The 19,096-nt window shown below is 42.7% G+C and overlaps 1 protein-coding gene across 1 annotated transcript in view; it reads left to right on the top strand.

Annotated features, from left to right (window-relative positions):
* The first annotated feature begins 1,126 nt into the window (after positions 1 to 1,126).
* The window catches only part of LOC138261848 (uncharacterized), a 165,974-nt gene continuing 148,004 nt past the window's right edge, over positions 1,127 to 19,096 (top strand). The window contains exons 1-2 of the mRNA XM_069211358.1: positions 1,127 to 1,389; positions 7,526 to 8,252. Coding sequence (XP_069067459.1) covers positions 7,526 to 8,252 — 727 coding nt within the window. The 5' untranslated portion in view covers positions 1,127 to 1,389. The remainder of the gene's footprint in view (positions 1,390 to 7,525; positions 8,253 to 19,096) is intronic.

Below are 19,096 nucleotides of genomic sequence, written 5' to 3' on the forward strand. Positions count from 1 at the left end.
TATTATTGCAGGTAGAACCTAATGGCACAACTATCTGTAGCAAGTATCAATTTCCTACTGGGGCTTGTCTCACAGACAGCTCCCTGTCAATAGTTTAAAACTTAGGGTTAATGCCAGAGTTCCCTCCGCTGGTTTTTGTTCTATTAGCATACAAATCAAAATAGGAAGGTACTGCTTAGTCATGCCATAAATTTCCAAGACACTTCATCTAAAGTGAAGGGTTAATCACTTCTGATTCAATAAATGGATTCTTGATCCAGAAACAAGCATCCTGGGACCGGTTTCAGGGTATGGCCCCTCATCAGCCAGGTTAGCTTGAATCTGGTGGCACAGTTAGCACTGGACCCAATTCTGGGCATACCCTTCCCACTTAGGGTGAGAAATGCAAAAAGGAGAAACAGTCTCTACTGTGGTTTGGGGAGGAGATAAGGCTGTGTCTTTTCTCTGCGATCCGCTCATCACGCAGGAGGCGGAGCAGGGTTAGGGTCCATCCTATAGGCCTGGAAGCAGTTTCCAAGCTTCTCCGCAGCAGGTCTATAAGCTCCACGGTGACTTGAAAGCATTCCAACACTTCACTTCAAAGCTTGCTTTAAATCAGGCTTCGAGGATGACCCGAAACATCTCTGCTCTCCTCACCGAAAAACGCACGCGGAAAACCACATATTACGCCACCCCAGGTGTCATAAAATATGTTACGAAAGATGATGGTGCAAGTAAGCAGGGGCCCCGTCTGAACATGTTATATGATACAGCAGGGTAGCAGTGTGAGCGATGCATCAATTCGATAATGTATTGATACCTACATTAGAAAATACACACACGCCCGCTCTCTGTAATTCGTAAAATGCGCTGAGTTGACGAGACCCTGGCACAGCACACAATGTCCAGCTGAAAAGGTGTGTAGTCAGATAAAGCTATCTGTATTTGTTTTTTCAGGCTGGCCCCCTTGGCCCTGAAAACACTTCTTGCAGAGGGCACCGCTGGCTCCGGGGATGATTGCCTCCTGTTTTCCTAAAAGGTCGATCGAGCTATGTCGTTTGGGACAGCCTCAACGCACGAGCCTCCCCCGGGGTAGGTTTACCATAACAGCAAAATGCGGCGCCGAGGGGGTTAAAGGGAGGTCCTGTGGAAACGTGATGCTAATGAAACCTAAGGAATGTTACACATTAGCATTCCCTCGCAGCCACTTCGGAGGAGGCCGGTCGCGACTACCGGGAGCAGAGAGGCTGGCAGAGCGTTGAAAGTTTCTGACTGAGCTGGCTGAGCGCAGAGGGCTCTGCGCGCGCCCCTTGGTGAGGCGCGGCTGGCACTTTCCTCCTGGAGACACTGACCACTGAAGAGGAAGGGGCAGCAGCGGGAGAAGTGAGACCAGTCTGACAGCGTTTAAATGTGAGTATTCTCGTCCGGGACGCTTGACAGGAAACTTGTGGAAGATGAACACCTTTGTGCGCGCATTATCCGACGACTAATATCCGGCAGCATAAGAAGTTTTTGGGGGAAAGAGCCAGTCAGAGGCAAATCCAGCGTCCAGTGCTCTCTGCAGCTTCTGTAAAACCATGTTGTTACGCATGTGATCCCAAGAGGCCCTCAACGCAGGGGGGGCCTCCGTCAAAAATGGGGCCCAAATAAAGTGACGGATACCTGTCAGAACTGGGAGTTTAGCGGGCACTCATCTCAGCCAACTGAGTGTGGGTCCCTACTTGACGCTATCCTGTGCTAGTCTTTTGAAGGTTAATGGAAGCAAATAACACCTTGATTGTACATAGCGCTTCATATCGCACTTTTGCTGTTTCGAAGCAGAGTCAATGGCAGACGCTACTATTACCAACTCATGGAACTTGACTGTGGGGCGAATGGGGGGCTGTGTACGAGTCACTGAAAGACACCCTGGGAAGCCAGGACAAGAATGACCCTTGTCACACACCATCTGCTTATATATAAATGAACGCTTATTGTGCGCGCCCTGTTCTCACTAAAGGGAGTTATAACGAGTGCAAGTATTGTTTTCAAATTCATTTGGTAAAGGTGGTGAGGGTTATACAAAATGCCGCGTTCGTCTTTTTTGTAACTCGGGCTGCATAGTATGCTTTTTGTCAAACACACATTGACATTAGAGTAGAGAAGACTGTATTTATGTTATATAGATTGTTCAGTGTAAACTCGCACCACTAGCGTGTATGTCTCGTGTCAGGCGTAATTTGTAATAATTACAACAGGATGCAAGGAATGTCTCTTGTCAACGCCGTGCACTGTAAAGAAAAAGCAAGTCCCAGTGTATGCCTTATGTCAGACACACTTTGTAATGCTAGTGCAGGCTGTTGACAGCGCATGCCTTTTGTCAGACACAGTGTGCTGCGTCACCTTTTATTGATTTCTTCCATTAAGTACCTTCACCAAAGAGATGTGCGGCGCACCAATTATAAAACAGGGAGAAACCGGATGCAGTGGTGGAAGGAGATAGCGTGGAGTAGATCATTTTGGGGGGTGGCAGTAGTTAAGAAGTATGGGCTTTTTTCATGCGAGGTTTTGAAAATTTGGAACAAGGATTGTCAAAGTCATTCATTTAGGCTTGTCAGAGTGAAAAGTCTTTTGTAAGTTGCAGTGAGACACACACCAGGCACGACTTACACAGCCGAAGAGTACGCCTCTCAGAGACTCACAACGTGCACAGCACAAACAATATACTTTGCTATCACACAGGCAAGTTACAGCACTGGCCCCAATACAGTAAAGCCAATTCGTATGTAGAGAACAGACACAGCACTGACACTGAACACTTAGGAGCCTTACTAAGACATTCAAGAATCTCTACCTTCAATATACAGATGGCACCCAAATGTATCTAAAGTTCTCTTCCCCAAGCGACATTGTCCACCTAGCCAACACTAAACACAGTTCAAAAGTAGATGACTTCCCATCATTTAAAGCAAAATACATCCAAAACAGAATTCCTCTTCATTTCCACATCTCAATTACCATTGACAAAGCAATCATTGTTAGACTCAACCAATATCCTCAACTGCAGGCCCACTAGCGTCAACAGTGCCATATCACTTGGAGTCATCCTAGACAAAAGACTCAGTCTACCGTCGCAAGTCAACACTATGGCCAGAATTTCAGACTTTCAATTGTCTCTTCTTTGGGGAATCTGTTACTTCATTCCAGAACAAGAATGCTACCAGCAAAAGATTCCCGCCTCAGTCAATGGTACTATTTAGAACTGACCACTGCAATTCTCTCCTAACCAGCCTCCCCTAAAATCCATCTCACTTCGTTGAAAGTACTTTTACATTCTGGCGCAGGTATCATCTCTGGCACCAAAGAAAAGACCATATCACACTGGTACGGTTATTACTTCACTGGCTTCCAATTGAAGGTAGAACTATGTATAAAATGTCTTGTATCACACACAAGGCCCCACTTCATACATCTTCTCGACAGACCCTGTAAGTGGAGACCGTCAGGGAATACTGAAATCCTCCTTCTGGAACGCCTGACCTTTAAAAAGAACAATATGTGGCTCAATCGTTTTCAGATGTGTAAGCAGAGTCTGTAATTCTCTACCTTCAAGACTACACATCAAGTGTACACATCACCACCTCACAGGCGATCTTAAATTGGAATCGAAATCTCTCCTATTTGAAAGATATTTTAGCTCATTTCTACTCTTCCATCCTTAACTAGCCCGTGATGGTCCACCTATATGTCTGGTGAATAAACTCTTTATCTTGATATGACTTGGCTCCTCCCCAACACTCCACCAACTTTCATTCCATTCTGATACTGACTTTGCAATCTAAGTGGAAAATGTATTATTCTATTTTAAACAGAACATGCTTGAACATCTGGAAATGTCTTCAAGGATCCTCCATGTCTGGGGACCTTTCATTCTACTTTAGTATAATTTTAGTCCTTCCTTGACTTGCATCTGTGCCTTTTCTGCTACTCATTATTTATGACTCGGTGATATATGTGCCTTATTTAACGCTACAGTGCTATTCTAAAACACTCTAACACCTTTGGGTAATGTCCATGATATATAAAACTACATAAATAAACAAATAAATAAATAAGTACATTCTAACAATGTCCTTGCAGTTGCCTGAGAGGGGAAGTGGGGATGCAGTCAGGGAGCTGGCCCACGACCGGGTGAGCGAGTTTCAGGAGATGAAGACTTTTCAGAGTAGTTGAAATGTAAAATGAGGATGAACCATAGAGTGACATATAACATCTTACTCTATTTGTGGAGGGGAATAGGCATACATCCTGGGTGATGGGGTCAGAGGAAATGTGACCCATAGATGTAGGGCCTTTGGCACAGGAGAGAAGGACTCAGGCCTGGGCCACTGACATTCAGAGGTGCACTGTGTCTGCATACATGCCATTCAGTAGTCTCACTCTGGCCTGGGGAACTGTCTCCAAAGAAAATATTTAATTATTGTTTCTGCAAGCAACCCCCTGCACCTGCTCACCTCCCTCGTCGATAAATCTTCTTATCATCATTCCTCCCCTCAACCATTTCTCAGCACACTTCACGACGAAGAGCTTGCATGCTGAAACAAATACATGAACATACGTTTGTGCAAGTAGATGAAAGGAAGGGCATCCAATGTGCATCTGAAAGAAAGGTAGCCACTTAAGGCCAGTGGCAACCAATCCAATGACAGTAAATCATGCATGGATAATTTAGGTGAGATGGGGAGAAGCTCAGAGTAAGAAGTGAGGCATGTAGAGGATCAGTGCCATAGAACCCAGGTGGGGGCAAATTTGGTTTAATTATTGGCACAATGCGGACAAAGGCCTAGCCCTGGATGTAAGTGAGAAAGGAGAAGGTGACACGTGGGGCAAGGTAGGGTGTCTAGTGTGTGCCTCCATTATGTACAGAGATGCCCAAAGCCAAAGATCGAGATTGTGACATGTGAGCAGTATAGAGAGGTTAACCAAGAAGTTAAAGGAATGAAGGCAGCTAGCCTATGGCTAAAGGAACATGAGAGAGCGGGTTTGAGGAGCGATTGCACATATGGGGTAGACAGTGACATAGTCACAGAGGCATACACAGGCTTAGACTGGCCTGTAGGGAAATATACTGTGCCAGAGGGGCTGGTCTGACAGATCAGTGTGTGAGTCGTTTTTTTGTCTGTTTATAGGCCTGTTTTAAGGTTTGGTGATCCGAGTTCTGCTGTTTATTTCACTGCTATTGTCCCAAACATTGCCTGCAGAAAGTACAAATGCAAGCAATCTTTCACAATTTGACAAACACCTGTACATATTTTTCCTTTACAGGTTCAAAACATCCCTGATTTGCAGAATGTTGGGCACTTTTTTAGCTATCCGTTTCATTAACGTGGGGCAATTAATTTTGATTCCGGACCTATTTTCTCTTGTAGTCCGACCCTGACCATTCAATCTTCAGGCATGTTTAAGTCCAGGACAGCAGGCACACCAACCCACTGAGCTGACTATCTGGGACTGGAACCTGACATACATTGAACACACAACTCAGATAGGCCTAGAAAACCTGGGATATTTTACTGAGGCTTTATTCCGTGACTTTTTTTTCTGGAGGTTTCTTGTTAAAGGTATTCTACTGGGACCATACAGAAAGGAACAACCTTTTTAGGTTTTGCCTGCACAGCGCTTGTGATATGCTTATGAAATCTCTTCTAAACAAAAAACAAATCTTGAAACAGGCTTAGACCCGCCCCTTACGCATCATCACTTACCATTATTGTTTATTTGCTTCTTATTGGTCAGAGCCTCCTCCTTGCCTTAGCTTTCTCTTGAGGCTTCTCTGTGTGCCCCTGCCATGGAGCATGGACTTAGCAAAACAATGGCCAAAGCACTGAACCGTAATAGGCACCAGTGGGGATGGGAGCCCATGCTACCATGCCAATGTAGCACTTATAACTTTTGGCCACAAGCTGGATAGTTTTTAATACAGGAAAAAAGAGCATATTGATGTAAGAGCATTGTCTAATTTTGACAGGAATGAGTGGTTCCCACCTTATAGCAGCAGTTCCTACAAAACAGTTACTACTCCAAGCTTAAACCAATGTGCACTGTTTCATACAGCAAATTTTAAAAGCGGTCTGAGAAGTTATAATTATAGGCACCTTTAATTTCTAATAATGTAGCCAGTTTACAAGCCTGCAATACCAATTCAGTATTTTAACTCTGCTGGCACGGATGCATTATTAGCCAAACGTGAAAAGTAAATTCAGGTCGGTGAAGAAATCCTAGGTTTTTATGGCTGGCAAGGATAAAGGCCTGGAGTCGAGATGGGTTGGTTGGAGTGTGAAGTAAGCAGAAACTGAGATGTAAAATACAAAGTCGCAAAATGTAATTAGACAAAGAGAACCAAAGTAGAGATGTTCTCACCGTGCAAACTCAACAGATGGCAAGGTACAAGAATTTTAATTTCCATATAAAAGAAATAATGGATCATAATGCCAACCAACGTATACGATTGCAGTGGAGGAATTTGATTTACAGGGTCTTTGGAAAAACTGCGCTAGATTCCCGTAGTTTGGAGAACTGAAAAGAACAGAGAACGATTAGAATGGAAGCCATGTGAAAAGAGAAGAGGTTTCATCTAGATCTGAGAAATGAAAAGTTTGCACGTGGAGTTCAATATATGAAAGATTTTAAACTCTTAGAGCCTAATTACAACTATATGTGCTATTTATCGCGATACCACGGGGATCTTTATTTATCAGGTACAGCAAATAGAATCTACTATGAGTTTCTGGGGATTAAAAGGCAGATGTGCCGTTTGAATACCAAAATCTGCACGATATGGTAGATACCGAATGCTTTTCCTCGTTTAATGCTGTCAGGTTTGACCTGCTAAAATTTGAAGAAAGTTTTTTACCGATTTATAATGTAAATGAAAACAACAAAAACAGTGGTATCAACAAGCCCAATTACACCACCTTAGAGGTGGAGAAGATGCTTCCTGCCATTGGGCATGGTGAATGGTGGAAGGCTGTGGGTATTGCACAGTGGCGGCCCGGGGTAAAAGGGGTGAGGGGCCACCGATAATGACTAATGTTGTATAATAATGCAGGGAGACTGACAATGGGGAAAAGGCATCAGAGGAATGGGCACCAAGGGAGCGAGGGGTAGCAAAACCGGGGGGACTAGTTGGCCAAGGGTGAAAAGATGAGGAAGTTGCTGGAGGAGCGGAGGGCGACATTTAATGAAAGTTGAGATATTTAACTCATCCAATAGCTATCGGATGCGTTAAGTGCCTTCAAACTTGTAATTCCGTCCCATGTATAACAGTGTTTAGGCATGGGTGGGAATATAAGGAGGAACTTGCAATCAAGGATAAAGTGTCAAGGTTCCATGCATAATTCGAGGCAGACACAATGTTCTAGTGGTACAGATTACTGTGAGTACCTCTTGTAATTTGCGGGCTACTGCTTGTTACAGTGTACAATCCTTGTGTGCGGATACCATTGTGAATGGGGCCTGTGTTAGTCATTACAGGGCTGTTTGTGATTTATCCTTTTATCTTTTTCAGATGGACTTGCTGGGGTATGGGATGTGTAGGCACTGTTGCCGCTTAAATCGACTTGAAGTGTTACTGCTTTGGACCCTGCTGCTATCACTGGGTAACTCATCCGTGGATGTTTGCCGTGGTCTCTCCTGCTCCATCTCTGAAGGGGAGAGTGAGCCACAACAACCCCGGCACCAGTGTGCAGGAGGACGCTGCCCCGGGGGGAGAGCAAACAGGCCGTCCAGGTCCTTCCATGTGCAGTCCAGCTTAGTAAGCAGCACAGGGCTTGGCCATCAACTTAGAGGAGCACAAGGTGTGCCGCATCAGCAGGCATCACTCCCAGACAGCCGAGCCTCTGCCAGCATCAGCTACAGCCAGCAGCAGACACCTGTGATCCAAGCTCTGAGCCCTCCTCAACAGCCAGCAGCGCACTCTGAACAAATTCGCCAAGCTGCATCCTCTGTAGAGGCAGCATGTGTTGGAGCAGATTGCCCAGCTAGACCGAGCAGCAACATCAGCCAGGAATGCAGGGGTATTGAGTGCAGGCTGCCCCTTAGGATTCGGTTGAAGCCAAGGCCCAGGCTGGTACCCTGTGTGGGTGAAGGGTGTCCAGCTGCTGATTCTCCCACCATGGTTCGTGTGGCAGACCGCGCTGCACAGTTCATTGGAGATGTCACAGATTTCACCTACCCAGGAGCAGACTTCGGAGGAGCAACACTTGGGGTGCAGCTCACCTGCGACATAAAACCAGGTATGTGGAGGGCACTTAAGATGAAAAGACAGGCAGTAGCGTGTCGTGTAGTCTTCTTCTCTAGGTTTGCCCATTTTGCATTACCGATCAGTATCAAAGATGAAGGTGGATTCCAGAACTCACAATCGGGCACTAACATGCTTTGCTTCACTATGACTTGGTTTTAAACCATAGATCTTCACTGGAGGGTATCCGGAATGCACCCCAAGTGGTTACTTTTCAGATGCATTAAAGGTCACACTTGAAAAATAGCCGTACATTTAGACGAACATGTGTCAAAAAATGACACCTTTAAAGTAGTTTGCTTCAGAATTGTGAAGTAGGCCTACCAGCCTTGAATGATTTCTTGCTTAAACTAGGAAGAGCTAGTTCTCCTTTAAGAATCCGTTTCTATCTGTTTAGGTGAATGGGGAGCCCCACTTTTTATGGATTGTGTGTTGTTATTGGTGACCTTTATTTACTGAGGTAGACTATTCAGAGTCCCCCAAAAGATTTATATTTCGTGTAAGCATGGATCAGTTTTATAATGTCAAGTTAGCAGTCTTATATTTAGAATGCTATTCCTTTGCCCTCACCCCAAAAGATTGTCTACTTTTTGTTCCAAGGTTCATGTGTATCCCTAACCAAAGTTTCCACACTGGGCGAACTATGTGTGTAAATAGAAGTGTTATTTTTTTAAAATATTAATGACCTTATGTCCTTGCACGCAAATCCAGTAGGAGTTGCTTGGCCTCACTGGGGTTTACGGGTCAATCAATAGCCTCCAATTTTACTGCCCTAAACAACTGAATTCTGACATTTTTCTGAAAGCGTCATAAAATATTTCCCCAAATCATCATGAAGCAATTCTGAAAGATTCTGGACATCCTCTTGGAAAGCACCAAGAACTGTAATACAAACACTGTATATAGCCACAACAAATCCATCTCATGGTTGCAAAAATCCATGCTGAGTGTCGGTAAACAATAATTAAACCTCCTTCAAATTAATAAAACATTTTAAGTCGCTTGTGATGCACCACTAGTACTGCAAATGATTGTATGACACTTTTGGTATTAGAGGGAGATTATATTTAAATAGCAGCATAATTACACCCAGCGGGACCAGAAGTGCCCAAGGTTACTAGAAACCTGCAACAGGAAATGTGCATTTCACTTTCACCATAAGAAGATACAGCAGCACCATAGGACTACACAATAGCACAGCAATATCTCCTCTCGGATATCTATTTATAATATTACAGCATTCAAATATAAATTATAATAAAATGTCCTGCAATGTTCAATCTGTGTCACTTAGTCGGGTCCAGGAGAATATGTCTTGGTATGTGTATGACTTACTGATCCAAAAGTACAAGTCTTAAGATAGTGGTAATTTGTTAATGTGATATTTCATTGCTATTTATCCTGGCATGCCAATCTCTATTAATGATCTCACACCGAGTCCATTGCATTGTAGCATAGGCATAGCATCTCATACCCCTCACGAACCCCTGAAGTGCTTTTTGCGAGGACATGTAAGAGTGCACTCCTTTCATTGTCCTTGGTTAGTAGAGTGTGGGTTAAATTGTAGTCTGGTTGGGAAGTCGTTTGGTGTGGTGGATGAGGGCCGCAGTGGTGCTATGGTCATCTTGTAACAAACTTGTATGTGTGGGGTGAACCGTGGAGTACTGAACGAATCAGGGTTTGCGTCCACTTTCTATCCATGCATATGGATAATGCATTCATTGTGGGGGCTGAAAAGTCATGAATATCTTTTGGTACAATGGTAAGTGCCTCCTCTATTCATTGTGTTTGGTTGGTAGAGTATGGGTTAATAAGGCGTCCAGTGTGGAAGGAGGTTTGTTGTTGTGTGGAAGGCTGGCAGGGATTGCTCCTGTTGTGAGGCCACAGATGTGTGGCTGAGTTTATCCGTGTAGTAAAGCAAAGAATAATGTCAGACAGAGTTGTGTTTTGCTTCTACCTACTACCTTTTTTGAGTGAGGTTTATCGGTTTAGTTGTGGGAATTGCAAAAGACAGGTAATTGCTGAAGTGATGCAACAAACACTTGAATTCACGAGATACCCCCTTAAATTTACAAATATTATAAGTGTGGTGCAATGCAAAACAAGTTATCATGACTTTGTCTTGAGGGCATACTACCAGAACATCCTGTTTCAAATACCCTGCTATCAAAATATCTTAGCGAGAATAATGCCTAGTCACGCTATCATGAAGATAGGTATAGCTAGGTAAGTATAGCTTTATTGCATGTTATTTCCCATATATTGTACCTTGTAAATATAGAAATCTTCAAGGGACGTAGATGTGAAGTTAAAAATAGCAAATACTTATGTATACTTACCTTCATCATTTAGGTACTTGACATTAAAGGTACAATATTTTGGTAGCACAATATTTTTGGGCTCCATATTATGAAATACACCATCGTGAAAGAAGACATTCACTGAGAACTTGAAGTCAACATCCCCTGCAAATCATGAGTGAAAAGGGTCAGGTACCATCTGGTCCCGAGAACTTTCACTATTTTCATTTCTCCTCAGAAAGCAATGTTGTTAGTGAGAGGGTATGAGCACATCCACAGGTTAACGCAGATTTCTCTTAATGTATGTACAGTTAGTAGCCGCTAGCCCTTTGTTGTTGGTAACTTGACATGCCTACCATGATGGCCCGTGTATTACTGCTTTTCTGTACGACTCTTTGACTGGAATGTTGGTAGTGTGGTCACTACACGCTTCGCTCTCTTCCACACTCTAAATGAGTGCCTCGATAGGAAAGAGGTTCATGGAAACCTCCTATTATGGACACTTCATCTACCACAGTCCTCCCCATCAGAGACTTCACTACCCTCCTGCACCATAGTGAATATGTATTGTATACCCACTCCCTTCTCTGTTATCATTGCAAGTAATCCAGGATTTTCTTTGCACCAATAACAATCATATTGTTCTGTGATGTTCATTAATACTAAAAAAAAGTTTGCATATCTTTTCTAAGTACATCTGTTTGCCAGGAAATACTTGTACTTTTCTATAACATTTACGGGTGATGGTTAATATTTTTTTTAAAGCACATTTGCATTGCAAGCATAGGGCCGCCACAATTAGGCAGCATTCTGTTTGCATTTATTTTTTCTTTTGTGGCATATGCTTGCAAGAACAAGTAAAAGGCTTTTTAACCATCTCACAAACTTGCCAGAGCCTGCCCTATTGACTTTGTCGATGCTTGTTTCAAAATGCCTTGTTCAACGTCTGTAGCATGTCTCTGAAAAGTGAAAAGTCTGCATTGCCTTAATGGTTAGATCGGTACTTAACTCTGTGCTCAGGAATAATGACTCATACCCGAAATTATTGATAATTCCACAAAATCCGAATCTATTTTTAACTCATCAGATTCAGTTATACCAGAGTTCTTTTTAAGAAGTAGTATTCAATTAGAGTAATCCTTAATGCTATGTACAAATATTACTGGCTCAAGTTAGTGCTATTACATTACCGCCGTTCACATGACTTTGAAAAAATAAGTAGTGCCAGACCTGGTATGCTTGAATGTAACCAGCTGCAGCCACTTAGCAAGCACGTCTGTGTTGTCATGAACAGTAATACCGTGGGCAGCTCATCCTACAATTCATGTATGCTGCAGCGCCATAAATCATCAGTGGCCTATTGAATTACACCGTGGCAGCACAGACATTGGGTTCATTGGACTATTTACTTACAAACTGCATGAAACAAGCTGGATTAAAATTCTCATTCATACCATACAAATGAAAACCTAAAATGTTATGGTAGGACTAACATAAATGTCAATGCAACCAGGCACAAATGGACTTTGAGGTTCTGACACAGACATGCAACACCACTTTGAGCGTGGACTTAGCCTGTATAAACTTAAGTCAACCTATTTCTCCATTCTGCTGACATTTTTGCAACCATTTCCATACATTGAGCCATAGGCCAACCAGAGAAGGCGAGGAAGACCTTGATTGCCCAAAAAACACATAAGCAGAAATACATTTTCTAGTGTGCCCTGGGAGATAGTACATGAGTTCGCAGCACTAAGTATGTGTGCAAAAGTGCTTCCAAAAGGGCTATTGGGATGAGCACAAGGTATGCACATGGATCCAGATTTACTAACCTTTTACGCAAGACAACAAAAACGCCATATCTACTGGGATACGGCACACCTCTGCTCTCTCATTGCGCAGACTCACTTCAGGCAGCCTAGTGCCAACTCAAGCATGCTTGTGCCATGGTGCAAGGGTGCCTGAGGTTTATGCGAAAAGTCATGTTTTCCTTAAAGGTGTATTCCTCGTTCTCTGTGTGCTGCAGAATGCAGCACACACGGAAAGAGGAAATATCGAGGGAAAATAAAGATATTTCCCCCCGTTATGCCTCTCTCAAGTAGGTGCACTATTTTGCCTCAAAGCCAAGTTTATCCACTTTACTAAATCTGGACTGGTGTCAAAATACATGGGTGGATGAATGGGGAGCTCATACTCCATTCATTTAAAGTATATCCGACACAGTGTAACACACGTTCTCAGAATTCTGATTCTCAGAATCTTTGATGCAGCAGTCAATAGGAGTTTCTGGCTCCATCGGTATTCTGTGATTTGCAGTAAAACGTTAGACCCATAAACATTCACCTGGCTACTCTGGCCGCTGAAGCTGCTGACATCTCTGCGGGGAAAGTGTAGTGGAAAACGGGGAGTTACAATGGGAATTGGAAATGGAATAAGGGCTCAACTCAGGATGTCTGTAAATTATTGTTCAATCCAAGGTGGTGAGGAATTAGCAAGCCTGCTTTCAGTTCACTCATGATGAAGCCCATGTCGGTGAACCTGGTCAACTCTTTAACCCAAGGCACCGTGCATTGGTTGTTTTCTTTAAAGGTGCATTGTGATGTGGGCAAAGTGCAATACAAAAACGTTGCCACGTGAAAGAGGAGGCTGGCTAAGAGGGAAACAGGGCCACAGTTATAACTATAAACACGTTTCCCAAAGAACACTAAGACACATAACTAAAAGGAGGTAACTAGCTCCCTCAACTGGTTTCTTTCTAAAGTATTTGCCTACAGTGGGCAATATAAGGCCACCAAATAAATGCACACAAAGTCTGTCAGGGAAAAATAAAAAATGAGATGAGACAAAATAATATAAAAGAAGATAATCACACACAAAGAATATAACTGGAGCCTAATTATAGCTTCAGTGTGGAACACATTCTTTTATTAATAGTCATACTTTATGGTAGGAAAATCTAAAACTACCCATTTCCTTGCCAGTTAATTCAAAGAATACAATAGCAAAGCACATACTAAATGTATATCAACATGTTTACAATGCACTGATCGCATCAATCTGGTTGATCATCAGAGTCGCTTACATTCATGACACAACAACCAGACACAATGGTCTCTTTTGCAACAGCCCTAAAAATATGACAAAATATAAAACTTGCTCCAGTTATTAGATTTTTTAAACGTGCATGGATAATGTTGCAGCCAAAATATAATACTCACCGTGCTCCATACTGAGAGTGACCTTCACCAGGACTCTCAGAAGACTAATATAATTGTTCTTATGGAAAAGAGAGAGACTGGTCAGATTTTTTAAGTCAGAGTATCACAAGGAGATCTCTCTCTCTCTCTCTCTCTCTCTCTCTCTCTCTCTTTCTATCTCTCTTCCTCTCCCTTTCTCTCTCTCTCTCTCACAAAGAATGTCCTAACCATCAGCGCTGCAATTGACATACTGAAGTTATCTACAACTGCTAGTTGTCCCCTATATTTCCGAAGTATCTTGCATAAACAGAGAAATTGCCAATCCTTTGGTATAGAAGTGGCTCAACAGTGTGAACTTAGGTGATATCTCCACAGCTTTCATTCTCTGCTAAATCTCTGGGTATTCTCATGAACATATTAACGCAAATGTTTTCACTTAGAAATTATTAATGAATGTTTATGTATTCTGAATAATGAAAAATGTAAAAAATTATTAACGTAGAAAAATAATGTGCACGCTTGAAATTGTGACCTTGTAGAGCGATCGCCAAGGCACATTATATTAAAAGAGCAACTAACACATGGGAAATATTGAAAATGTATTAAAATAATGTAGTAGTATGTCATATTGAGAGATATAACTAATGTTTTGCATTATATTGTAGAGCTTAACTTAGCCAAAGTTGTGGCCTCGTCTTACCAGGCCTTATGCAGAAGCTGTATTTCTATTGTTAATTGAAGATGCTGATGAGCTGAATAGCCGTGAACTGCTCATTGTTTTATAAAATCTGATTAGCTGAAAACCTTTGCATGAACCGACAGACAGGAGATTATGGAACTAGAATGTAGCAAAAAGCGTGTAAAGCACTCTGAGTGTACTTTCCCGGGGCTCGAACAATATAGACACTGACTGGAGAAGAAGATGCAACATTTTCGATACCTGACGAGCCGGATGATAACATCATACAGTGAACCAATCAACAATCTGAGAACTGTGTAATATTAGAATTCAGAGATTTGAATTATGAAATTTATTGGTTAGAGTAAAATCGTGTGATTAATTGACCAATTAGGAATTGGGGGATAGTCTGGGTGACATTGACATAACAACGTGACAGAGGGAAAAGTTTTCAGACATTATTCCGAAATTGATGCGATATTGGGAAGAAGTGATTCGAGATTCTGTCTTTGGGCTCATGCTCTTGAGAGCCTGATGTGATGCTGATCGACTGATGACCTGAAGTCGAAGACTGACTTTGTTTCTGATTCATACCGAGGATAGGTAGATATAACAATGTGACTGAATTACCTTTTGTGCCTTTTTTTTCTAGGTGCCAACTGCGCTCTCTAATAGTTTTCTCTTAGCTAGATTTTTTCCAAATTCATGTTCTAAACTGTTTTCGCATGACATCCCACATGCTAATGCTAATCTTGGTTAGAGGAGGTCCCTACCATATGACATTGAAAACGGCAAAGACAATTGATTGACGGACTGATTTGCTGAACTCCGCTACTTATGTTAACTTATTCATCTTGGATTCATTTGTTGACTTATGCTAATGCTTTATAATGTATTCTGATGGAAATCTGGATTAGATTGTGTTTTTGGCACCTTATAATGAATTAATATTGAATTGACTCCAATAAACTTTAAACTAATGATTTAGTATTGTAACTAATAGGAAATAAAAACTACTAAACTTAGTTTGAGTTGTGGTTATTCATGGCCGAAGGGTCATGGTGTGATGTTTATTAACTGTTGATTAATGACTAGCTTAATGATAATTGATTTTGTGTATTGATTATTGAGAACATTGGTCACACCGTAGCTAGGATATTCCATGTAAATGAAAAGGTTCATCGACCCATGCGCGTCCCCTTGTAAGTTTACTTATTAAGGACCAGGCAAGCTGGCAAACCCCTCCAGGGCCTGCAAGGCACATACTAAAAATAGACACTATCAGCATAGTTCCAGCATGCATTCATCTGCAAAATCAAGCCCTTCTTCCCTTTTACAAACTTCTGGTCCACATTCTAGGACCACGTTTGTCACACATCTACAGGTACCATCTATTTCCTCACTGGTCTTTCGCATGCATTACTGACACCAATTAAAGCACCTCAGTATTCTGTGGCCCAACTAATCAACAACCAAAGAAAGTTCCACTACATCATCCTTGCCTTCAAAGATCTCTTTTGGCCCCATGTTTCTGCCTGAATCCACTTAAAAGTATTTTTTGTGATCTATAATACACTCCACTATGGTAAACCAGATTACCATGGTTCTTAACCCAGTGTTTGGTGTCACGCACATTATAGAATCACATCCCTAGTTGGCTTGGAAATCTAAAAGACTTACCAAGAATGCACATTTAAAATGGCTCTTTTGGTATGTGAAGCAGGAATCTGTAATGGCCTCCCTTTGCAAGTCAGGCTTGCTCATTTGCGCTGTCATTGAGGTTCCTAAACCCACCTCTTCACAATGTTGCTACCATGCCTTGGCCTTGTTGCATGGGTGCGTTTGGGCCAGCCCCAGGGAACAGAGCAGGTACCTGGCCTAGCAATGATTTTTAATATTTTTTTAATTCTGTGTGGCAGCACCTTTTCATTCTCCCCAGGTGTTCCACAAATCTTCTCATTCCTGTTACTTATTCTTTCTTCATTTCCCCTTCTCCCCTTCATTTCCTTCTCATATGCTGCTGCCTAATCTGGAGGAGAGAATGTGTATTCACAAGTGATCACCGCTCAGAACTAATCCGTTAGGACCAGATCTGTGAACACAGTAGAACACACCTATTGAGATCACCAGCAGCAACATGGAGGATGATAAGGAAGAAGATAGGAGTGCACGGGTCAGGTTTACCATAACGCTATGTCACCAGCCCTTTTTCGCCCAAGGCACGCTCTGCGATGTCCGCTATTACGATGAACGCAAGATGTGGCGAAAGTGGCCGCAAAATTACGTTTCATCCAGGATGCTGTCTGAGCAAAGGGCAGCCCTGCTTGCTACCATTCTAGAGAGTGTTCCTTCTGTCATCCTCGCCTCTATACTGTGATCTAGTGTTTCTGCTCTATGTGTACTGTTGTGAGTTTTCGTTGCAAAAACAAGGCTTTAAGTGGGAGGGGTCCTACCAGGTCCTATACCCGGAAGTAACTTAAAAACAAGTAGTGAATCAGGTCCTTTTCGGTTCGTTCCCTGTAATCTTGTCCTTACATTCACAATCAAAAATGCTGATGTATTTCTCAGTAATCATTGGTGTCTGTGAAACCTCTCAGGTAATTTGTGGCAGTGATGCATTCCCTGTAGCATTTCACATGTTTTACTTCATCTTACATTTCCTAAGAGTTTTTTCTTTTTCCAGATGTTGCATTTCTTCATCATTTTTCCGTGCAACATGTGTTTGCTGTGTAGAGTATACTGTGGTTTGAGCTGTCTTTAGACATCAGGGGGAGTTCAGTCTGTGGGTGGGTGCTCATTATAGGGCTCTATTGAGAGCTCTGGGGTTGAGGAAGTAGGTAGTGATAGTTTTTCACAGTGCTTGTCAGCAGGTCACAAAGGTGTTCAGACTGTATGCACATTCAATCCTTGGAAGGGATACAGAGTGATGGCCTCATGCACGCCAATTGTAGTTACCATTTTATGTGAAAGTGTGAGGAGAAGGTGCACACAGCTTTAGAAATATTGAGAGCACCAAACGAAAAGTTTTACAGGTAGAGCGAGAGAGTGTGCCTGTGTATAGGTGTTAGAGAGCATGATGAAGAGAAGGTGAAGTAACCAATGAAGTAACTGCAGAAGAGCAGACAGAAAAGCCTGTAATGAAGGGGAGGGAGATGAAGTGTGAGATCAGCAGATGGACTATTTCAATAACATATGGGGAGTAAAAGAGTGCAAGTGTCTAATAGAACGAAAGATGGTAGGGTAAAGTGGTGTGGAGAACGGAGTGATTGAGACAGTCCGAAGATTGCTTTCCCTTGCACACACCTTATCAATGTTTAATTCAAAGTCTAAGATTTTTCAACTGAAATCATTCACAATAGCACCACTGTTACTCATGTATCTGATAATGCTAATAGACAATGGAAAAGCCCACATATCTAGCTTGTTGTTTGCATATGTTTGTTGCGTTATATGCAGTGGTGGCTCCTCTGCTATGGTGGACGAGCATCGTCCCCAGCAAGCAGCAACTGCTGCAAAACATTTAACAAGGAAAGGATAATAAACTTAAGTTTATTATCCTTTCCTTGCTAAAGGGGCGGGGCTAGTGGGATAACGAGCACTGAGGGGAGTGCACTGTGCACTCCCCTCACTGCTCATGTATGTTTGGCCGGCCGGCCGTCTCAGGCCGGCCAAACATACATGCTCATTAGTCTCTCTCCAGCCCAGCAACACAGGTGCTGGGCTGGAGAGAGCATGCACAGGCTCCCAGTCTGCCTCGTATCGCCCTGGCTGGGTGCTCTCCGGCAACTCCAATGCTGCTCTGAGCAGCGTAAGGACTGGCTGCAGGGCAGGCTGGGTGCCTGTGCCTGCTTGGCCTGGTGCGGAGATGACGGAGGATCGGAGGTGTGGCATGGAAGTACGTTTTTTTTTTTTTTAAACTGTTATAAATGCCCCATGCGCCGCCTCGCCCCCTGTAACCTGTTATATGTCTTGACACAATAATAGAAAATGAACAGAAAGGAACTTCGATACTAGTTGGAGAGCACGCTGTGTTAAGTGCATGATTTTAGTTGATTTCTTTTAAGTCACACCCTTAGTTACATTGGCCACACCTCGCAGAAATGATTCCTAGTTACGCCTCTGTGGCCTTGCCTTTATTAGGGACCCTCTAATTTTCTCTTCCGATTTAACACAACATGTAAATGTATGTGCTTGTGTGTTTTTCCAAGCACGCGGTGTCTGCGCATGGAGTACTTCATATGAGCAGGTGATTGTTAGTGGGGGTATTAGGGGTGTTGGGGGAAGGGAAACAGCACTTATTTTTGAGGACTGGTACTCATTTTTCATATCACAAATCTACCCGAGCGCAAGAGAGGGAAAAACACACAGATCGGAAAGACGGAGGAAGAAAAAGACAGCGAAACGGTCTCAAACAGAAAGCAGGAACCTGCAAGAATAAGCAAAAGGGACAGAGGGTGTCTGGTAGTGGATTATATACTACCGGCCCTGTGATTCAGCATGCAGACATTTAATTGCACGAGCCACTGGCATCTGAGCAGAGCTCAGGGTACTAGCACTCTTTCTTATACAAATTAAGAACTGCGTGTATGTATGCTGTTTCTTTGTACAGTGCTCAGCTGTTTTCAAGTTTCAAAATGTATAAGTACCCCACAACAAAGCACGT

This window comes from Pleurodeles waltl, chromosome 10 (genome assembly GCF_031143425.1).
Source record: "Pleurodeles waltl isolate 20211129_DDA chromosome 10, aPleWal1.hap1.20221129, whole genome shotgun sequence".
In the NCBI taxonomy this organism is placed as follows: Eukaryota; Metazoa; Chordata; class Amphibia; order Caudata; family Salamandridae; genus Pleurodeles; species Pleurodeles waltl.